Source organism: Ascaphus truei, chromosome 11, assembly GCF_040206685.1.
Source record: "Ascaphus truei isolate aAscTru1 chromosome 11, aAscTru1.hap1, whole genome shotgun sequence".
Classification (NCBI taxonomy): Eukaryota; Metazoa; Chordata; class Amphibia; order Anura; family Ascaphidae; genus Ascaphus; species Ascaphus truei.
In genome coordinates, this window is record NC_134493.1 from 55,669,872 (window position 1) to 55,687,475 (window position 17,604).

Consider the following 17,604-nt stretch of genomic DNA (forward strand, 5'->3'; position numbering starts at 1 on the left):
TGCACGCGTATTAGCGCACACTGGAGTAATGTAACTGCACACGTATTAGCGCACACTGGTGTAATGTAACTGCACACGTATTAGCGCACACTGGAGTACTGTAACTGTACGCGTATTAGCGCACACTGGAGTAATGTAACTGCACATGTATTAGCGCACACTGGAGTAATGTAACTGCACACGTATTAGCGCACACTGGAGTAATGTAACTGCACACGTATTAGCGCACACTGGAGTAATGTGACTGCACGCGTATTAGCGCACACTGGAGTAATGTGACTGCACGCGTATTAGCGCACACTGGAGTAATGTGACTGCACGCGTATTAGCGCACACTGGAGTAATGTGACTGCACTCGTATTAGCGCACACTGGAGTAATGTAACTGCACACGTATTAGCGCACACTGGAGTAATGTGACTGCACACGTATTAGCGCACACTGGAGTAATGTAACTGCACACGTATTAGCGCACACTGGAGTAATGTGACTGCACTCGTATTAGCGCACATTGGAGTAATGTAACTGCACACGTATTAGCGCACACTGGAGTAATGTAACTGCACACGTATTAGCGCACACTGGAGTAATGTAACTGCACACGTATTAGCGCACACTGGAGTAATGTAACTGCACGCGTATTAGCGCACACTGGAGTAATGTGACTGCACGCGTATTAGCGCACACTGGAGTAATGTGACTGCACGCGTATTAGCGCACACTGGAGTAATGTAACTGCACGCGTATTAGCGCACATTGGAGTAATGTGACTGCACACGTATTAGCGCACACTGGAGTAATGTAACTGCACGCGTATTAGCGCACACTGGAGTAATGTGACTGCACACGTATTAGCGCACACTGGAGTAATGTAACTGCACGCGTATTAGCGCACACTGGAGTAATGTGACTGCACGCGTATTAGCGCACACTGGAGTAATGTGACTGCACGCGTATTAGCGCACACTGGAGTAATGTAACTGCACGCGTATTAGCGCACACTGGAGTAATGTGACTGCACACGTATTAGCGCACACTGGAGTAATGTAACTGCACGCGTATTAGCGCACACTGGAGTAATGTAACTGCACGCGTATTAGCGCACACTGGAGTAATGTAACTGCACACGTATTAGCGCACACTGGAGTAATGTAACTGCACACGTATTAGCGCACACTGGAGTAATGTGACTGCACTCGTATTAGCGCACATTGGAGTAATGTAACTGCACACGTATTAGCGCACACTGGAGTAATGTAACTGCACACGTATTAGCGCACACTGGAGTAATGTAACTGCACACGTATTAGCGCACACTGGAGTAATGTAACTGCACACGTATTAGCGCACACTGGAGTAATGTAACTGCACACGTATTAGCGCACATTGGAGTAATGTAACTGCACACGTATTAGCGCACACTGGAGTAATGTAACTGCACGCGTATTAGCGCACACTGGAGTACTGTAACTGTACGCGTATTAGCGCACACTGGAGTAATGTAACTGCACACGTATTAGCGCACACTGGAGTAATGTAACTGCACACGTATTAGCGCACACTGGAGTAATGTAACTGCACACGTATTAGCGCACACTGGAGTAATGTGACTGCACGCGTATTAGCGCACACTGGAGTAATGTAACTGCACGCGTATTAGCGCACACTGGAGTAATGTGACCCACTGCTCTAGTAAAGTAGCCTTCGCTCCTGGTAACTAATGGAACTAATGCCAGTCACATGTTTAAATGGTTATATGTGGCGTGCAGAGCAGACAATGGCAGGGTGCAATTATCCTCTTGCTGGCTAATGTTTCCCTGTGCCTCTGAAAGTTGAGGGGGGTGTAAATATACAATACGTGGAGAGACACATCTGAGGTGTCTGGGTAATGTGCTCATTTTAATCATCTGAATATAAGTTACATATACAAATCAGCATATTTCCCAGATATCGCCACATATTCTCGTCTCTCCTATTTTAGGGTCTACATGGTAGTAACGCCACCTTTGGGTATAACTAACATCACGTTAAATATTTTGGTTAACCTTCCCAGACTTTGTGGAAAGGCGTTGTTAGGAGGAACGACTTCTGCGTATAATTATCACTAATGTCCATTATAGTTAATGCAATGATCTTTCCAGCTGAAAACAGGACGCAACGTTACATTATTCAGCTTTGCAGATACACATTAAAGCGTAAAAGATGTTAACATCATGTTAAGTCACTGAACAGAGCTATGTGATTCTGGCTTTTTGACACCAATATTGCAGATATCTGGTACCTGGTACTATCCAGTATTTATAAGGTACAGCTTTCAATGGCATGTTTCCCTGCATCGTTTCTGCTTACAACTTCTTGAAACGTGCAGTGCAAATAAGGAAATAAGGAACGTCCCGGATTAAGCCATCTGGGCGAAACGCACGTTGGGCTGTTGAGACGCTGAAGACCTCAACCTTTTATGGCATTCGAAAACAGATTTTGGATTCCCCTTGTATAGTTCTCACTGGGTGACTGTTTTTTTTACCATTATACTTTGTCCATGATTTGATGTTTTTTTTGTCACATGGCATCTGTGTGTGAATGATACATCTGTTTACATGCTGTGTAGATCTGTGTGTGAATGATACATCTGTTTACATGCTGTGTAGATCTGTGTGTGAATGATACATCTGTTTACATGCTGTGTAGATCTGTGTGTGAATGATACATCTGTTTACATGCTGTGTAGATCTGTGTGTGAATGATACATCTGTTTACATGCTGTGTAGATCTGTGTGTGAATGATACATCTGTTTACATGCTGTGTAGATCTGTGTGTGAATGATACATCTCTTTACATGCTGTGTAGATCTGTGTGTGAATGATACATCTGTTTACATGCTGTGTAGATCTGTGTGTGAATGATACATCTGTTTACATGCTGTGTAGATCTGTCTATCGTGTATATGAGACCAGGATTATGAGGTATTTTCCTTTACATTTGTCGGTATCCACAACAACAGGGGCGGATAACGGGCCAGATTTTCAAGATATCCCTGCTGCAGCTTAGGTGATGCAGTCAAAGACTGAGCCATCTGTACTGAAGCATGGATATCCTGAAAACCTGACCAGTTGGGGGCCCTTGAGGACTGGAGTTGGCCGCCCCTGCCCTACAACACACGCTTATAGTGGTCGAGCTTTCTGCCATTTATTTCTATATCCAGCATTTTTTTATAGGTGTTACTTTTTCTACGGATAATTGTTTTTGTCCATTCAGAGAGTTTCTAATACATTGATTCATTTGGGATCTTGAGTGCTGGTTTGCTTAGGTTATTGCCCGGCTCCCTCTGATGTAATCTATTTGGGCAGGTTGCAGATAGAGAACTCACTGAACCATAGTTACATACAGTAGTTATATAGTAGTAGTTACATACAGTAGTTATATAGTAGTAGTTACATAGCTGATGAGGTTGAAAAAAGACATATGTCAATTGAGTTCAACCTATGTTACATTTATACGACAGATACTTTATCCTATATTTGTACTTACAGTATATTGATCCAGAGGAAGGCAAACACAAAACCACAGTGACATATCATCCAATGATATCTCATAAGGGGACAATAAATTAATTCCTGACTCCATGAATTGGCAATCGGATTACTCCCTGGATCAACATCCTTCCCATGTTTACTTATTTGGTATATCCCTGTATACCTTTCCTTTCTAAAAAGATGTCCAACCATTATTTGAACAAATCTATTGTATCTGCCATCACAGTCTCCATAGGTAATGAATCCCACATTGTAACTGCCCTTGCTATAAAGAACCCTTTCCTTTGTTGCTGGTGAAATCTCCTTTCCTCCATCGTTAAGGGATGGCCCCGAGTCCTTAGTACTGACGCTTAAGTTACATGGTTACATAGTAGATGAGTTTGGAATAAGACATAGGTCCATCAAGTTCAACCTATGCTAAATTTAGATGACAGATACTTTAATCCTATATCCGTACTTACAGTATATTGATCCAGAGGAAGGCAAACACAAAACCCCAGTGTCATAGCATCTAATGATATTTCATAAGGGAAAAAATGAAATGTAGATAATAAAGATTGCAATCAGAAACAGTGAGCTCATAGGTCACAACTGCTGATTCGTTCTGCAATATGTTGCAGGCCCCTCTGCCAGCGAAAGGGTTTTATATCATTCACATATTTGAAGTTAATGCTTTCAAAGGCCACACAGAGCAGGAAGAGCCGAGCTTACGGTGGGGACCAGGAAAACGGGTTACCTGAATTTCTCAGCGCTGGTCCTGCTAGCTCATACACCACCACTTGCTTCCCAGTCCACACAGCAACTGCATCCTGCAGGTAACACAGGACAACATAATCACAGCACTATAAGTTACCAGGTAACTACTGTCCCCGTGCTATTCTGTAATAAGAGGACATCTTACACTGAATGACAGAGAACCATGTATTAAAGCTGCAGTCCCGCTGATTGCCTGCTTCTGCACTGTATGTGTTTTACTTTCAGAGATCTCCTCTTGCCCTCTCCAGAGCCGTTTTTATTTTTTAAATACGATAACTTCGCTCAGGTTTTACAAAGCGTTTGAAATATTAAAGCAGCAGTCCAAGCTGCCATTTATCCCCCCCCCCCTCTTCAATATGTGCAGTAATACAATCCACACAATGATAAGTAATTAGCTAAGTTGCCGATCGATTGGCGAAGATTTGGCTCGGGGGTTCACTAAATGGCTGTCAGCGCAACAAAAGAGGACGAAAGATGCAAAGTTGATGTCACCAGATACAATTGGTGCACTGCTAGAGAGAGGGCAGCGGTGCGCCAGAGCCTGTTCCAGAAGAGGAAGTGACTTTGTAAACGGTTGCTATAGAAACAAAAATGCTTGTTACATTATAATACATTAAAAATTTAATAAGGGTTGATTAAAAAAAAAAAAAGCTACAAGTATTTTCTCTTAGTATAGAACAGATTTATTACAAAACAAAAACCCACATGTAGGATATTGCTTGGTCTGCAGCTTTATATGTCCGGGTGTTAATATGAAGTTCTCCCCCAGAGCTTATTGCAGTTTACCATGGAAACCTCACAAGCTACAGATTAGGAAAATCATATTTTGTAACATTAGAAAAGTATTAACAAAGAAAAGGAGGAGCACGTTCTCATGAGGCGAGACCGCACGATTATAGGAGTAAAACGCATATACGCTTCATGGGTGATTGTCGCTTTAAAACGGCATCTACTTTGTGGGGTTTAAAGGCGCTGCCCCCCACACCCATCACATTTATTGTTTAAGGATTGTATCCCCGTACTGTACAATAGGGCCGGGGAGGAACAGGTGATTTGTGGTCCCCAGTGCAACTGTATGCACAGGCCCCTTCCCATCCCCCAGGGCCCTGCCTGAGGAGCGAGGCCTTACCTGTCGGCGGAGGGGACCCAGCCAGGTGGCTGACTGCAGAAATCGGGCCCCACTTCTGTGTTAGGACCACAGGGGCAGATCCCCTCCGGCTGGGCACAGACAGACGCCGCTCCACAGATAGAACCTGGGGGGTGGCGTGAACGAAGAATGGACCCTACAGAACTGGTTGCTAAAATAAGTACTGGAACGGCGTGGATGGACCCCTAAATGTCGTGTGCCCTGCTGCGGCTGAACCGGCTGTGGTACCGCTGCTGCAATAGGGTGTCCCTTTGTCTCTCTAGTTTTTACTCCACACTGACTTTTTTGTGTGGGTTTTATTCCTGAGAAATTAGGCCAAAACATAAATTACAAGGACTTCTAAATCCACTCAAGGAGTGACATAAGGGACTTCAACGAGCCTTATCAGAGGAGCTCAGGATAAGACAGCTTCTCTGATAAGACATATTGTATTCTCCATGGAAAAGAGCTCCCGCTGCGGGAGGAGCACATGAAAACAAGCGTCAGGAGCTGCCATGCGGGCGTCATACTCCAGGTTTTGGGACTTTTATGAAAAGTCCAAAATCAACAACAGCTCAGAAACAAAGTCAAATAAAAATAAGGTCTGCAATCTGGTTTAAATGGCATCACAATGAGCTCATTTTTAAGATGGGTAAAAAAAAAATGGTGGGGGGAGGAGGGGGACCAAGGACAGACTGCTCCTTTAACGTGAGAACAACTACAATGTGAGATATCCCAAGTTCCAAGACTCCCACCAGAGACATCATTACTGTGTGTGTAAGGGATCTGTAATGCGGGTGCTGCTTACCTTTGTGACGAAGACCCCCTTGATGTATATCTCAGTGCGCAGGCTGTGTTGGGTCCCTGTGCTGAAGTAGGTCAGGTTGAGCTGAGTGGGCGTCACCTGCGTGGCTGCAACTTGCTGGTGGAAGTGAGAGGACATGACCTGCTCACTGAGGATCAGCACGGAACGGAGGTTGTTGACCGCCAAGAGGTTCTTGGAGGAGCCCCACTGCCCCCAGACAGAAATCAAAGGCACGGGTTATGGTGGGAGTTACAGTGGAGAGGATCTATTCTCCCCAAGGGATCTCAGCCCAACGCATGTGTCCCAGCTAAGCCTCCATCCATACGGTGCGTGTGGTGAGGAGTCCACAAGAAAACCACTGGACTGTGATCGGTTATAGTAACGGTTATATGTTGAACTGATACATTAGATGGTCTGGGGCAGGGTGGGGGTGGGGGGTGGGATGAGAATAGATGGGAATGAAACGTTACGTTATGGACAGAGATGCAATGGTGCACCCGCTAAATCTGTTCCATCTATTGCACAGGGCGGACCCCAAATGAAATACGGAATACTATTGGAATAACCCAGTATGATATGGAGTTGTGCTTTAAATACACAATATACATAAATGACCATACTAATCACCCTCTTCCTTTCTTTTTACTATATTACTGTATTCATTGTTGTTTATACTGTTATGTTATTACTCTGTATGTATAATTATTGGGTATTCTTGCACCATGTAACACTAGGACGTTTCTGTTACTGCATTACTGTGTGGCAGGGAGTGCTGCGGGTACTTTCTCCGTTGGGTACTCTGAGGATTTAGGGAGATCCTCATACCTGCATGCACCATTTCTATTCGTATTGTGCAACTGTATATCAGTGGTGCTGAGCGACCCTCCAAGCTTTGCGGGATTTGAGCATTGCTAACCCACTTCAAAGGCAGGCAGTTTACCACTGAGCTACTCCTTCAGTCTGGACCTGACTTTTCCGTTTAAATTATCATTCCAGGCTCCATCTTCCCTTCTGCCACGCGCATCCTCACCTTTATCTGAGTGATGTTCCCATCCAGTTCTGTTGGCGTCTGAAGCTTCCAGCTGTCCTTTCTGTCTGCCCTCCCGGACTTTTGCCCAGTGGCGGGCGCTTTATTCCACATGGCCACCCGGCCCTTGTTGGTTCCAGCTGCCAGGATACCTGCGGCAGGTAACACAATAGTATGTTAGACACCGTGATGGCTGATCCTCAATGAAAGCCAATAATGCCCTGTCAGGAAACTTTAAGCGAGATAGATAGAGATAGGGATATATATGTAGAGGTATCGGTACCGTGTTAGCCGAGCTTTAATAATGCTTAGTAACAAACAGCCCAAACTCACCTGAGGTTGTTGGGAATGAAGTTACCTGTAGCGCTGCAGTACGAAATACAGTTCATCATCTCCCCAGCTTCAAAACCAATCTGCTCGTCCAGATAAAGCACATAATTGTCATTCCGTTCCAGATCCCAAAACCTAGAAAGAAACATTGTGTTGGGTTCTAGCGCTGGGTACAAATAGCTGTGTATAGTTCTGTCCTTAATTCACACCATGGGGACACGGCGGTCAGGTCCAAGTAATAATGTCATCGGCTGCTACACATTCTGCACATAGAAATAAGTCCCACTGTCGTTCCTTCCGCTCGTGCTGGATGGAGGTGCATTACTTGCAAGCAATTCCTCCCGCACAGTATGCATCTTACCACACACACAAACCGTTCTATTTAATAGATACAGCGGACTTTACAGGACCCAACACATGGAATGTACCCACTAACCATATGCAGTTGGAGGGTAGGCTACTAGATTGCTTGAAATCAGTGTAAAAGGTAGAAAACTACAGAGGACATGTCTAGGGTGCTCATTTGCAGGCCACTACCCAGAATCCTTGTCTGCAGCTTAACCGCTGTGTGACATGTGACAATGGGTTGAATGAAGCCGGTCTGTGGCCCTGCGGAAGACATGCAGATACATACAAAGCAATTGCTGTGCCTTCAGTTTTTCCTGAAACAGTAACAAACCTGCGTTTCCCTTTACAGCTGCCCAATAAAACACCAGCTGAAGAACGGGGGACGGGGCAGGTTTGGAATGTCCCAGGAAAAGCAGAGATGTCTTCTGCATCTATATGCTGCATATAATAGTGCTGTTAGCATACACCGACTGTACACAGCAGAGAAATACAAATACAGTGATATATAGAAAGTACGAGATGTCTTCAACTTTTACCTTATAACCGTTTCCCCGTTTGCTGTAATCAGCAGGCTGTGGTCCACCCAAAGGATGTCGGCAGACTGACCAATCTTACCGCTCAGCTTCACCTGCCCAGACAGAAGCAGTTCCACCAATCAGCTGCAACCATATCTTGCATGTATCATTGCACCCATTCCTCAGGGAAAGGGAGGAGTTCTGAGCTGAACGGCAATATGGAGAGCTCTCACGTCAGTCCACTAAATGGTATCACAACCAGAATGTAAGAGTTCTTCATATTGCCATTAAACCCAGAACTCCAGCCCAGTTCAGATTAGGCTGGGAAAACAAAACTGGAAGAATAAGGTAGATTGCTGCTTTAAGTTACTTTTTGCTGGATGACCCTCCTCATGATACCCCAGTAATTTGAGGTGTGCCTGCCCCTGCTCCTCACCTTCATGATCTCCTCTGCCTCTCCGCCTGGGTTGATGGAAAACTGGGACAGCAGCAGGTTCTCGGTGATCACCACTAGAACCGTGGTCTTCTCGATGAAGAGCAGCGTCCGCACTGGGCTGTCCATGCTCACCACCTGGCTGCTCTTTCCCTGCTCATTCACCCAGTAGACGGAGCCTGCGATAAACAACACGGCTATTTAAAAAGGGACTATCCCACGCGGCGGGTTATCGTGGCAAATGGCTTCCTCAGCAAGATTCAACCACCCCTAGAGTGACTATTTTATGGATTTGTAGCGTGAGGAAAAATGCATATGATTTGCTTTTCGCCAGATCTACTTATTCAAGCACACGTATGCTCGACCCGTCGACTCTCACTGCTTTCCTCTGAATCTCACTGATATAGAGACAGTGTCGTTGATTTTTAGCATCTCAGACTTCAGTTCAGTCTCCCTGATAAAAACCAGCACTCTTCCATTTGACAAAGTGAGAATATGACGTAAGGGGGGGGTCTGACATAACAGCACTGGGATCTAAGCAACCATTTTAAGTCAGCATCCATCTTAGGGTTTGTCTGAGTGAACGGGTTATGAGATGGACGTTTTTGAATGAGGTTTTTGCTTTCAACTTTCAAGTGAGAATAAACCAAGCAGCTAACTGACAAAACCTTGAGAAGAAGAGCACAGTGCCAATGTTATGAAAATACCAGACTGATAGGCACAGTGTCTCATTCCGAAGGGGTGGGGGGGGCTCAATGTGTTCTGTATGTAGAGTAAAAGTCACCGGCTTGTATAAGGAATATTAGCTGAGTCATTTCATTTCATTTAGGCATCCCATAATAATATTATTAACTCGATGTGTTCGTGTGCATAGTTTGTTTACCTTTTACGCTTACGTAGTGACGACACGCAACCTTGTAGAGGGGGCGTGGGTTTAGTATTTTGTGTATAAATAAGGCCTGTATGCTACCATGTCTTTGGGAGAGTTTTATTTTGAAACCCTCCTCTGCGTGTGCACCGCACAAAGCAAATAAACTTATCTGTCATTCTGCAAAACATATCCTCAGACTTGTGTTGTTATTCACAGTTTCCACACATTAAAATGACGATATTTCTGGGTATGTTAAAACTCCCCATACGCACGGATTTCAGTCCTTGGAGACGGACATCTCTCCTTATCCTAATCTCTTTGCAAAGTCATTCTAATGTTGTCATTCGTCAAACAAAGACGCAAGCAGAAATTGATCTCTAAATCTGAGGGCTGATAAACATTATCACTAAAAAAAAATATTGCGCAGATTGTAAAACCTTCCAAATCCCTTCTGTACCATGGATATGTTAAAAGTTTAACTACAGATTCAAAAACACATATCTTGTCTGATTTTTTTTTCATTTTAAATAGAGTCAGTACGCTGCATTTAACCTGCAGTATTCAACGTGCCCCTGCCTTTAGGTTCACGTTCGTGCTAGGTGGGACTGCACCTTTAATCAGATTATTTGCAAAACCTTATTCCAGCATGCTGCCAATCACCCCGCTTTAACCCATTAAGTATATTGCTGCCACACTTTTAACATTGAAAGGCCTCCTCCGAATGGCCCTCTGCCCCTGTGTGTAAGCATGTTCTTTGTGGCTTGCACCAGCACCCCTTACACACTCCCGCCAAGCTGAGCTCGTCTCCTCACCATCTGCTGCACTAAGGAAGAAGGAGACCTCCTGCTGGGACCCGGATTTCATGGTGGTTCCATTCCCCGATTTCTTCCAGTTGAACATGTCCAGGGCTTTCTCGTCACCGCTCACGGCTGCCTTGGCCAGCTGTGCCAGGTCTCTGTGAGAGAAGGGCAGAAGAGCGGGTGGTGAGAAGAGGCGGAGGCGGCTTAATACGTACCCTCCAACATTTCCCAGATTCAAATAGGTACAGATGCGTCTATTGCACCCCCACGCCCCTCAGATACACTCCCACCAAACTCATATAGACCCCCATCCGTCATAAGAATCTCCAACAGCCTTCACAAGGCAGAGAGACCGGGAGCAGAGTCGTGAGGCAAACAAACTTCCCCCTCTTGAGAGACAGGGTGGGTGGGTGAGAGACTGGGTGGGTGAGAGTCAGGGTGGGTTTTTGGGTGAGACAGGGTTTGGATGAGAGACATGAGAGACAGGGTTTGGGTGAGAGACATGGTGGGTGGGTGAGAGACTGGGTGGGTGGGAGGTTGGGTGAGAGGGTTGAGAGACTTTGGTGAGAGACTGGGTGGGTGGGTGAGAGACTGGGTGGGTGAGAGACTGGGTGGGTGGGTGATAGGGTGGGTGAGAGACTGGGTGGGTGAGAGACTGGGTGGGTGAGAGACTGGGTGGGTGGGGGGGGAGAGACTGGGTGGGGGGGAGAGACTGGGTGGGGGGGGGGAGAGGGTGGGTGGGGAGAGAGTGGGTAGGGGGGTGGGTGGGGAGAGACTGGGTGGGGGGGGAGAGACTGGGTTGGTGGTGGGGGGGGTGAGACTGGGCTGCCAGTGACTGTGGGTGCACCCCCCCCCCCCCGGTCCAGTAAATGTTCCCTGCGGCACGCGTGGCCTTCAGCCAGGTCACCCCGGTCGGCAGCGGATGTTCCCCCCTCCCCCCGGTCCCGCGGTGTGTGGAGGAGAACAGTGAAGCCGCGCGGGACCGCGCTCATAAGCGCGCACACTCTCCTCTTAGCGCCATGCCGGCATGTGGGGGACAGGAGGCGGTGCCTCATGGCCCGCTCCTCCCGCATAAATTTTAAGTGTGGAGCTGAGGGTGGAAGGCGCGGCGAGGGGGAAAGTAAGCTGCGGTTGAGGGTGGGTGATGGGGGGGTGAGGGTGGGTGAGGGGGTTTGTGGGCCACCGGAGTGTTTGTTGAGTGTGCAAACGGTATATTTAGCTTACACAATATATATAGAGAGTCTGTACCTGATTCCTTTTGGTGGTAGCAGCCGGTGAGGGTTTAGTGAGGTGAGAGGTGCGAAGCTCAGTGAGGGCTGGGAGAGTGAGGCAGTGGTGAGGTGTGCGGGGGCGGGCCAGGGGGCCTTGAAACAGTGGTGTGAGTGTGTGAGGCCAATGAGAGGTGTGGGGGGCGGGCCAAGGGGGCCTGAAGCAGTGGTGTGAGTGTGTGAGGCCAATGAGAGGTGTGCGGGGGTGGGCGGGCCAAGGGACCAATGAGATTGCCGCTAGGGACAGGGAACACAGTGAAGCACACATACATACAATGCTTTCAGAAATATATAGTAGCTATATATACACACACACACACACACACACACACACACACACAAACACACACACACATTTTGTAGTGCCCACATATTCGTGGAACTTACTCTCCAGGGGGTAACGGCTTGAAGAGGCAGTGGGTCAAATGTTTGTGATATTCGTGCATCAGCAGGGGATTCCCTTGAACACGTCCCCGTTGGTCCAACCTCAACACGGCCAACACCCCGAGCTGGGAGAGAACAGGAAGACTTTATAAAGACACCAAAGCCCAGATTCACCAAGCAGTGTTAGCATGAATAATGTGCGTCAGCACAGATAACATGAGATTTACTCCCGCAAAAAGCGTGAGAGAGAGTGAGAGAGAAAAGCCTGAGAAAAGCATTAGTGGGTGAGTGAGAGAGAGTGGGTGGATGAGTGAGAGAGAGTGGGTGGGTGAGAGAAAGAGAGTGGGTGGGTGAGAGGAAGAGAGTGGGTGGGTGAGAGGAAGAGAGTGGGTGGGTGAGAGAGTGGGTGAGAAAGAGAGAGAGTGAGAGTGGGTGAGAGAGAGAGTGGCTGAGAGAGAGAGTGGCTGAGAGAGAGTGGGTGAGGGAGAGAGAGAGAGTGGGTGAGAGAGAGAGTGGGTGAGGGAGAGAGAGAGAGTGGGTGAGAGAGAGAGTGGGTGAGGGAGAGAGAGAGAGAGTGGGTGAGAGAGAGAGTGGGTGAGGGAGAGAGTGGGTGAGAGAGAGAGTGGGTGAGAGAGTGGGTGAGAGAGAGAGAGAGTGGGTGAGAGAGAGAGAGAGTGGGTGAGAGAGAGTGGGTGAGAGAGAGAGAGAGTGGGTGAGAGAGAGAGAGAGTGGGTGAGAGAGAGTGGGTGAGAGAGAGAGTGGGTGAGAGAGAGAGTGGGTGAGAGAGAGAGTGGGTGAGAGAGAGAGTGGGTGAGAGAGAGAGTGGGTGAGAGAGAGAGAGGGTGTAAGAGAGAGAGGGTGTGAGAGAGAGAGTGGGTGTAAGAGAGAGAGGGCGAGTGAGAGAGGGCGAGTGAGAGAGGGCGAGTGAGAGAGGGCGAGTGAGAGAGGGCGAGTGAGAGAGAGAGGGCGAGTGAGAGAGAGAGGGCGAGTGAGAGAGAGAGGGCGAGTGAGAGAGAGAGGGCGAGTGAGAGAGAGAGGGCGAGTGAGAGAGAGAGGGCGAGAGAGGGCTTTTGAGCTGATCTGCTCGATTCAATGGGGTCTGTTCACCAAACCCCAAAAGCTTTACAATATTGGACTTCCATTATAGTAAATGCACAATGTGTTAACTCCTATGGCTCTGCGTTACTCTTTGTCTGCCACACAGAAGCACAGTATAGCAGTGTATTATCACGACACACTAATGCAGAACGCCATTAAAGACCTATCGAAAAGGTCCTACAAAATCCCTAATTTCTAAAAGTCCCATAAACCAACAAAGAAACACAGTCTGCCCCAACGGTGCCCATATTGACTAGAGGCTAACGGGGCCCAGCTGTATAATAGTGTTGCGTCGCACTGGGGTCCGTCTTTCTGGAATCAAGATAAGGGCCATAATACTTCAACAGGGCATTGAGGTGATTGCAAGGTGATACCAGATCTTAAAGCAGCAATCAAAAACACAAATTAAGTTAGAACAGGCCTTGATAGTTCATGTTGTGCTAAATGTCCTTAATTTTGCTGAGTTTTCCCATTTATCATTTCACTGGCATTAGCTGTTACCATGGCAACCGCTGTTGCCTTAATGTGCGTGAATGGCGGCGGCCATTTTTATCTCCCCGAGAGGCACATTTTCGGCAACTGGGTTCAGAATTGAAAAAAAAAGAAAGATGATGTTTATTTTTTTTTATGGTGAGTAGAGAGGATTGCTGCTTTAATATTTATAAAAATGTTTTACCAGGAAGTAATACATTGAGAGTTTTCAAGTATGTCCTGGGCACAGAGTTATAACAATACATGGTTACATTAAAAGAACAGAGGTTATACAGTCAATTCACATACATTTCATTCATGGACAGATAGCGTTGGAAAATTGGGTGCAGGGGATAGAAGGGCTGCTGAGATTCAGATTGAAATACGTACTGCAGTATATTCTTTTTTGTTTTATGTTAAGGTGGAAATCCATCACAATAAACGGTTAGCAAATAACCCTGCTACTTACAAAGTCTCCGGAGACGAGGCGGTTATTGTTGCTGCTCCACTCCAGCACTGTGATCTCGCCGCCGTGCATTCTGGGCATGGTATGCTGCTCTTTGTCCTGTTCATTAAACACCACCACCTCACCGGTGGCCCAGCCCACCGCCAAGATGCGTCTTGTCGGGTGCCAGCTGAGTATCGTGGGCTGGTAGGATCGCTCTATGTGGGTGCCGTTCACATGTTCTCCCTGCACAGGATGCAACAAAGGAGCTCGTGGAACGATATGATAAATGGGAAGGGAAATTGGATCAACATTACAAAGAACGGAGGATGCTCCTCTGAAGAGGATGGGAAATGGATTTACTGCATGCAGCATTAGCTGAAACTACACTAAAAGGGAAGCTTCGGCTTATGCATAAACTGGACATCTTAAGGGTGAGCGGGGGCTTGGGAAAAAATGCTAAACATTAAGGACCATATTTACTAAGCAGTGTGCAAGACATCCTTAGGGCCCGGCTTAATAAATATGGCCCTTTATAGCTTAGTCAAAAGAATGCAGTGCAAAGTGTCTCCCAGCCCGTAAGGTGTCTTATGGAGTAACACCGCTTAGTAAATGTGGCCTATTCACTTAAATGGGACGGTGAAGTGTCTTCCAGAACGTACCAGACAATAGGCTTCCATTTATATTTATATTCAACAAAATATTGAGCAGCATATTAAGATCACACTGGTGATAGAAACGGGAAGAGGCAGAGGACAGGTAATGTTGGTTCCATGCTTGTAAGCTTGAAGGGCCCTGTGGCTACATACAGTATCCAGCGGGACTGGATGCAAATAAGGCCTTCCAGTCACAGAGACGGCCTTCCAGTCACAGAGATGGCCTTCCAATTAAGCCTCTAATTAGTTAGTGAGAGAGTCTGCCTTCCAATGGGAGAGACTCCCAGTCAATTGTAGAGACTGCTTCTTAATAACAAAGACAGTCAAAAAATCATAAGCAGAGGGCCCCATATGGCTTAACATGACTGGAGAGCGCATTTAGCTTGAGTCCTCTGTGACTTGTTACAAGAAGCTGGGATTGGGATCTCTGACTCTGAATATAGTTCTTGTCTGTATTATCCTTCTCTGCATGCAACAAAGTACTGGCAGAGCTACATAAAATCCTACCAGTTCGCTGTAGATATCCACACTACCCCCAGAGGTTGAACCGGTAGAAGCGACGGCCAGCAGTGGGTGTTGACTGTGCCAGGATATAAGGGACGGAGACGCTGCTGCATCCTGTGCCTCAATTCGATGGTCAAAGTACACAGCCATCCCAAAGATGCTCCTTCTGTGAGGGACCAAGACCTGTGTGATGGACACAACAGTGCACGGATTACTATGGTTCACTTACAATTATAAAAATTAGGGCTATGACAGGAAGCAAAACGGCACGAATACATCATACAGCACTCACATCACACTTACCCCCAATCAATATACGGAGCAGTCACGTGCAAAAGCATCAACTTTCCTTCACTTTAACACAATAAACTGTGAGTTACCCACTTCTCACCAGGCTGAATCACCTGTCAATGCGTGAATGAACCTGCCAATGAGTGCGATGCTCTGTCAGTGAGTGAATCTGCCAACGAGTGCGATGCTCTGTCAGTGAGTGAATCTGCCAATGAGTGCGATGCTCTGTCAGTGAGTGAATCTGCCAATGAGTGCGATGCTCTGTCAGTGAGTGAACATGTCAATGAGTGCGATGCTCTTTCAGTGAGTGAACCTGCCAATGAGTGCGACGCTCTGTCAGTGAGTGAACCTGCCAATGAGTGCAATGCTGTCAGTGAGTGAACCTGCCAATGAGTAAGCCTGTCTCCCAATAAGTGCATTATCACATGTCAGTGAGTGAGCCCATTTGACAGTCAGTGTGACCCAACTGCCATTTAGTGAGTGCCTTGTAATGAGTGAGATTACCTGCCAATGATCCAAACGAACTCTCTAAAGAGGGAGTCCACCTCCCAATGAGTGAGATTGCCTTCCAGACAACCAGATCACATCGAAATAAGTGAGGCGGCCTCCCAATGAGTGAGATTACATCTCTATGAGTGAGAGAGCCTCCCAATTAATAAGTGAGATAGCCTCCTAGTGATGAGTGAAAATGTCTCCTAATGGACCATATTCACTAAAGGGTGCTAAGCTTTTACACAAACTAACTCCCATTAAAAAATAATTGGTGTTAGAGCATGCTAAAGCTTAGCACCCTTTAGTGAATACGGCTCGATGAGCGACCAGATCCCAGTTTGATATTGCCTGTGCTGCTTAGTATTTCAGACAGCCTCTCAATAAGTAAGACTAACACGTAATGACTGATACTGCCACCAGTCAACGACCGACACTGCCCCACGGTGAGTGAGACCTCACAGGCCTGTGTGTGTGATGTCTGTGATATGTGTGTGTGTGTGTGTCTCCATGCATGTGTGATATGTCTGGATGTGTGTGTATGATATGTGTGATGTCTGTGCATGTGTGATATGTGTGTGTGTGTGTGTGTGTGTGTGTGTGTGTGTGTGTGTGTGTGTGTGTGTGTGTGATGTCTCTATGTATGTGTGATATGTCTGGATCTGTGTGTGTGGTATGTGTGATGTCTCTGTGCATGTGTGATGTGTGTGTGATATGTCTGGGTGTGTGTGTGATGTCTCTATGTATGTGTGATATGTCTGGATGTGTGTGTGAGTGATGTCTCTATGCATGTGATATGTGTGTGTGTGATATGTCTGGATGTGTGTGTCCGTGTGTGTATGATATGTCTGGGGATGTGATGTCTGTGTGTCTCTGTCACGCTTCCTAACCCTCTCAGAGATGTCACTCTTGACCGGTGAGCTCTCTCATCTCCCCCCTCCTCTTACCCCCCTGCCTTCTCTTCGGTGCCGGTCCCGTCCCTCCCTTTAGGCTCCAACTCCTGGACCAGGCCGCTTCGCTTCCCGTAACCCTGACAACGGTCCGGCGGCCGCCCTGAGCCGTCACGTGTCAGCAATCTACCAACCCCTGTGCGGATACAGCCGAGCGCTGGCAGGAGAGCCGAGCGCTTCCGGAAATAGCCGAAACCGCTGCTAAAGAGCACTCGGCCATTTCACGGAAAATGCCGAGAGAAGGGGGGGGGGGGGGGAGATAGAGAAGGGGATGGGGGGGGGAGATAGAGAAGGGGATGGGGGGGGGGAGATAGAGAAGGGGATGGGGGGGGGGAGATAGAGATGGGGGGGGAGATAGAGATGGGGGGGGGAGATAGAAAAGGGGGGGGGGAGATAGAGAAGAGGGGGATAGAGAAGGGGGGGATAGAGAAGGGGGGGGAGATAGAGAAGGGGGGGATAGAGAAGGGGAGGGGGGGGAGATAGAGAAGGGGGGGGATAGAGAAG

General features: G+C 47.2%; 1 protein-coding gene across 5 annotated transcripts in view; it reads right to left on the bottom strand.

Moving 5' to 3' along the window:
- IFT140 (intraflagellar transport 140) overlaps positions 1-17,231 on the bottom strand; it is a 104,988-nt gene extending 87,757 nt beyond the window's left edge. For 4 of the 5 annotated variants that reach the window (XM_075566437.1, XM_075566436.1, XM_075566438.1 and 1 more), the window contains exons 1-11: positions 17,098-17,231; positions 15,374-15,553; positions 14,235-14,456; positions 12,200-12,321; positions 10,557-10,699; positions 8,877-9,052; positions 8,462-8,553; positions 7,606-7,712; positions 7,251-7,399; positions 6,224-6,427; positions 4,270-4,342 (exon numbers count right to left, since the gene is read on the bottom strand). In XM_075566437.1, the coding sequence (XP_075422552.1) occupies positions 4,270-4,342; positions 6,224-6,427; positions 7,251-7,399; positions 7,606-7,712; positions 8,462-8,553; positions 8,877-9,052; positions 10,557-10,699; positions 12,200-12,321; positions 14,235-14,456; positions 15,374-15,520 (1,435 nt within the window). In that variant the 5' untranslated portion in view covers positions 15,521-15,553; positions 17,098-17,231. Of the gene's footprint in view, positions 1-4,269; positions 4,343-6,223; positions 6,428-7,250; positions 7,400-7,605; positions 7,713-8,461; positions 8,554-8,876; positions 9,053-10,556; positions 10,700-12,199; positions 12,322-14,234; positions 14,457-15,373; positions 15,554-15,673; positions 15,694-17,097 lie in introns of those variants that run through there. The other variant, XM_075566435.1, reaches the window with a different exon arrangement.
- Positions 17,232-17,604: the final 373 nt, after the last annotated feature.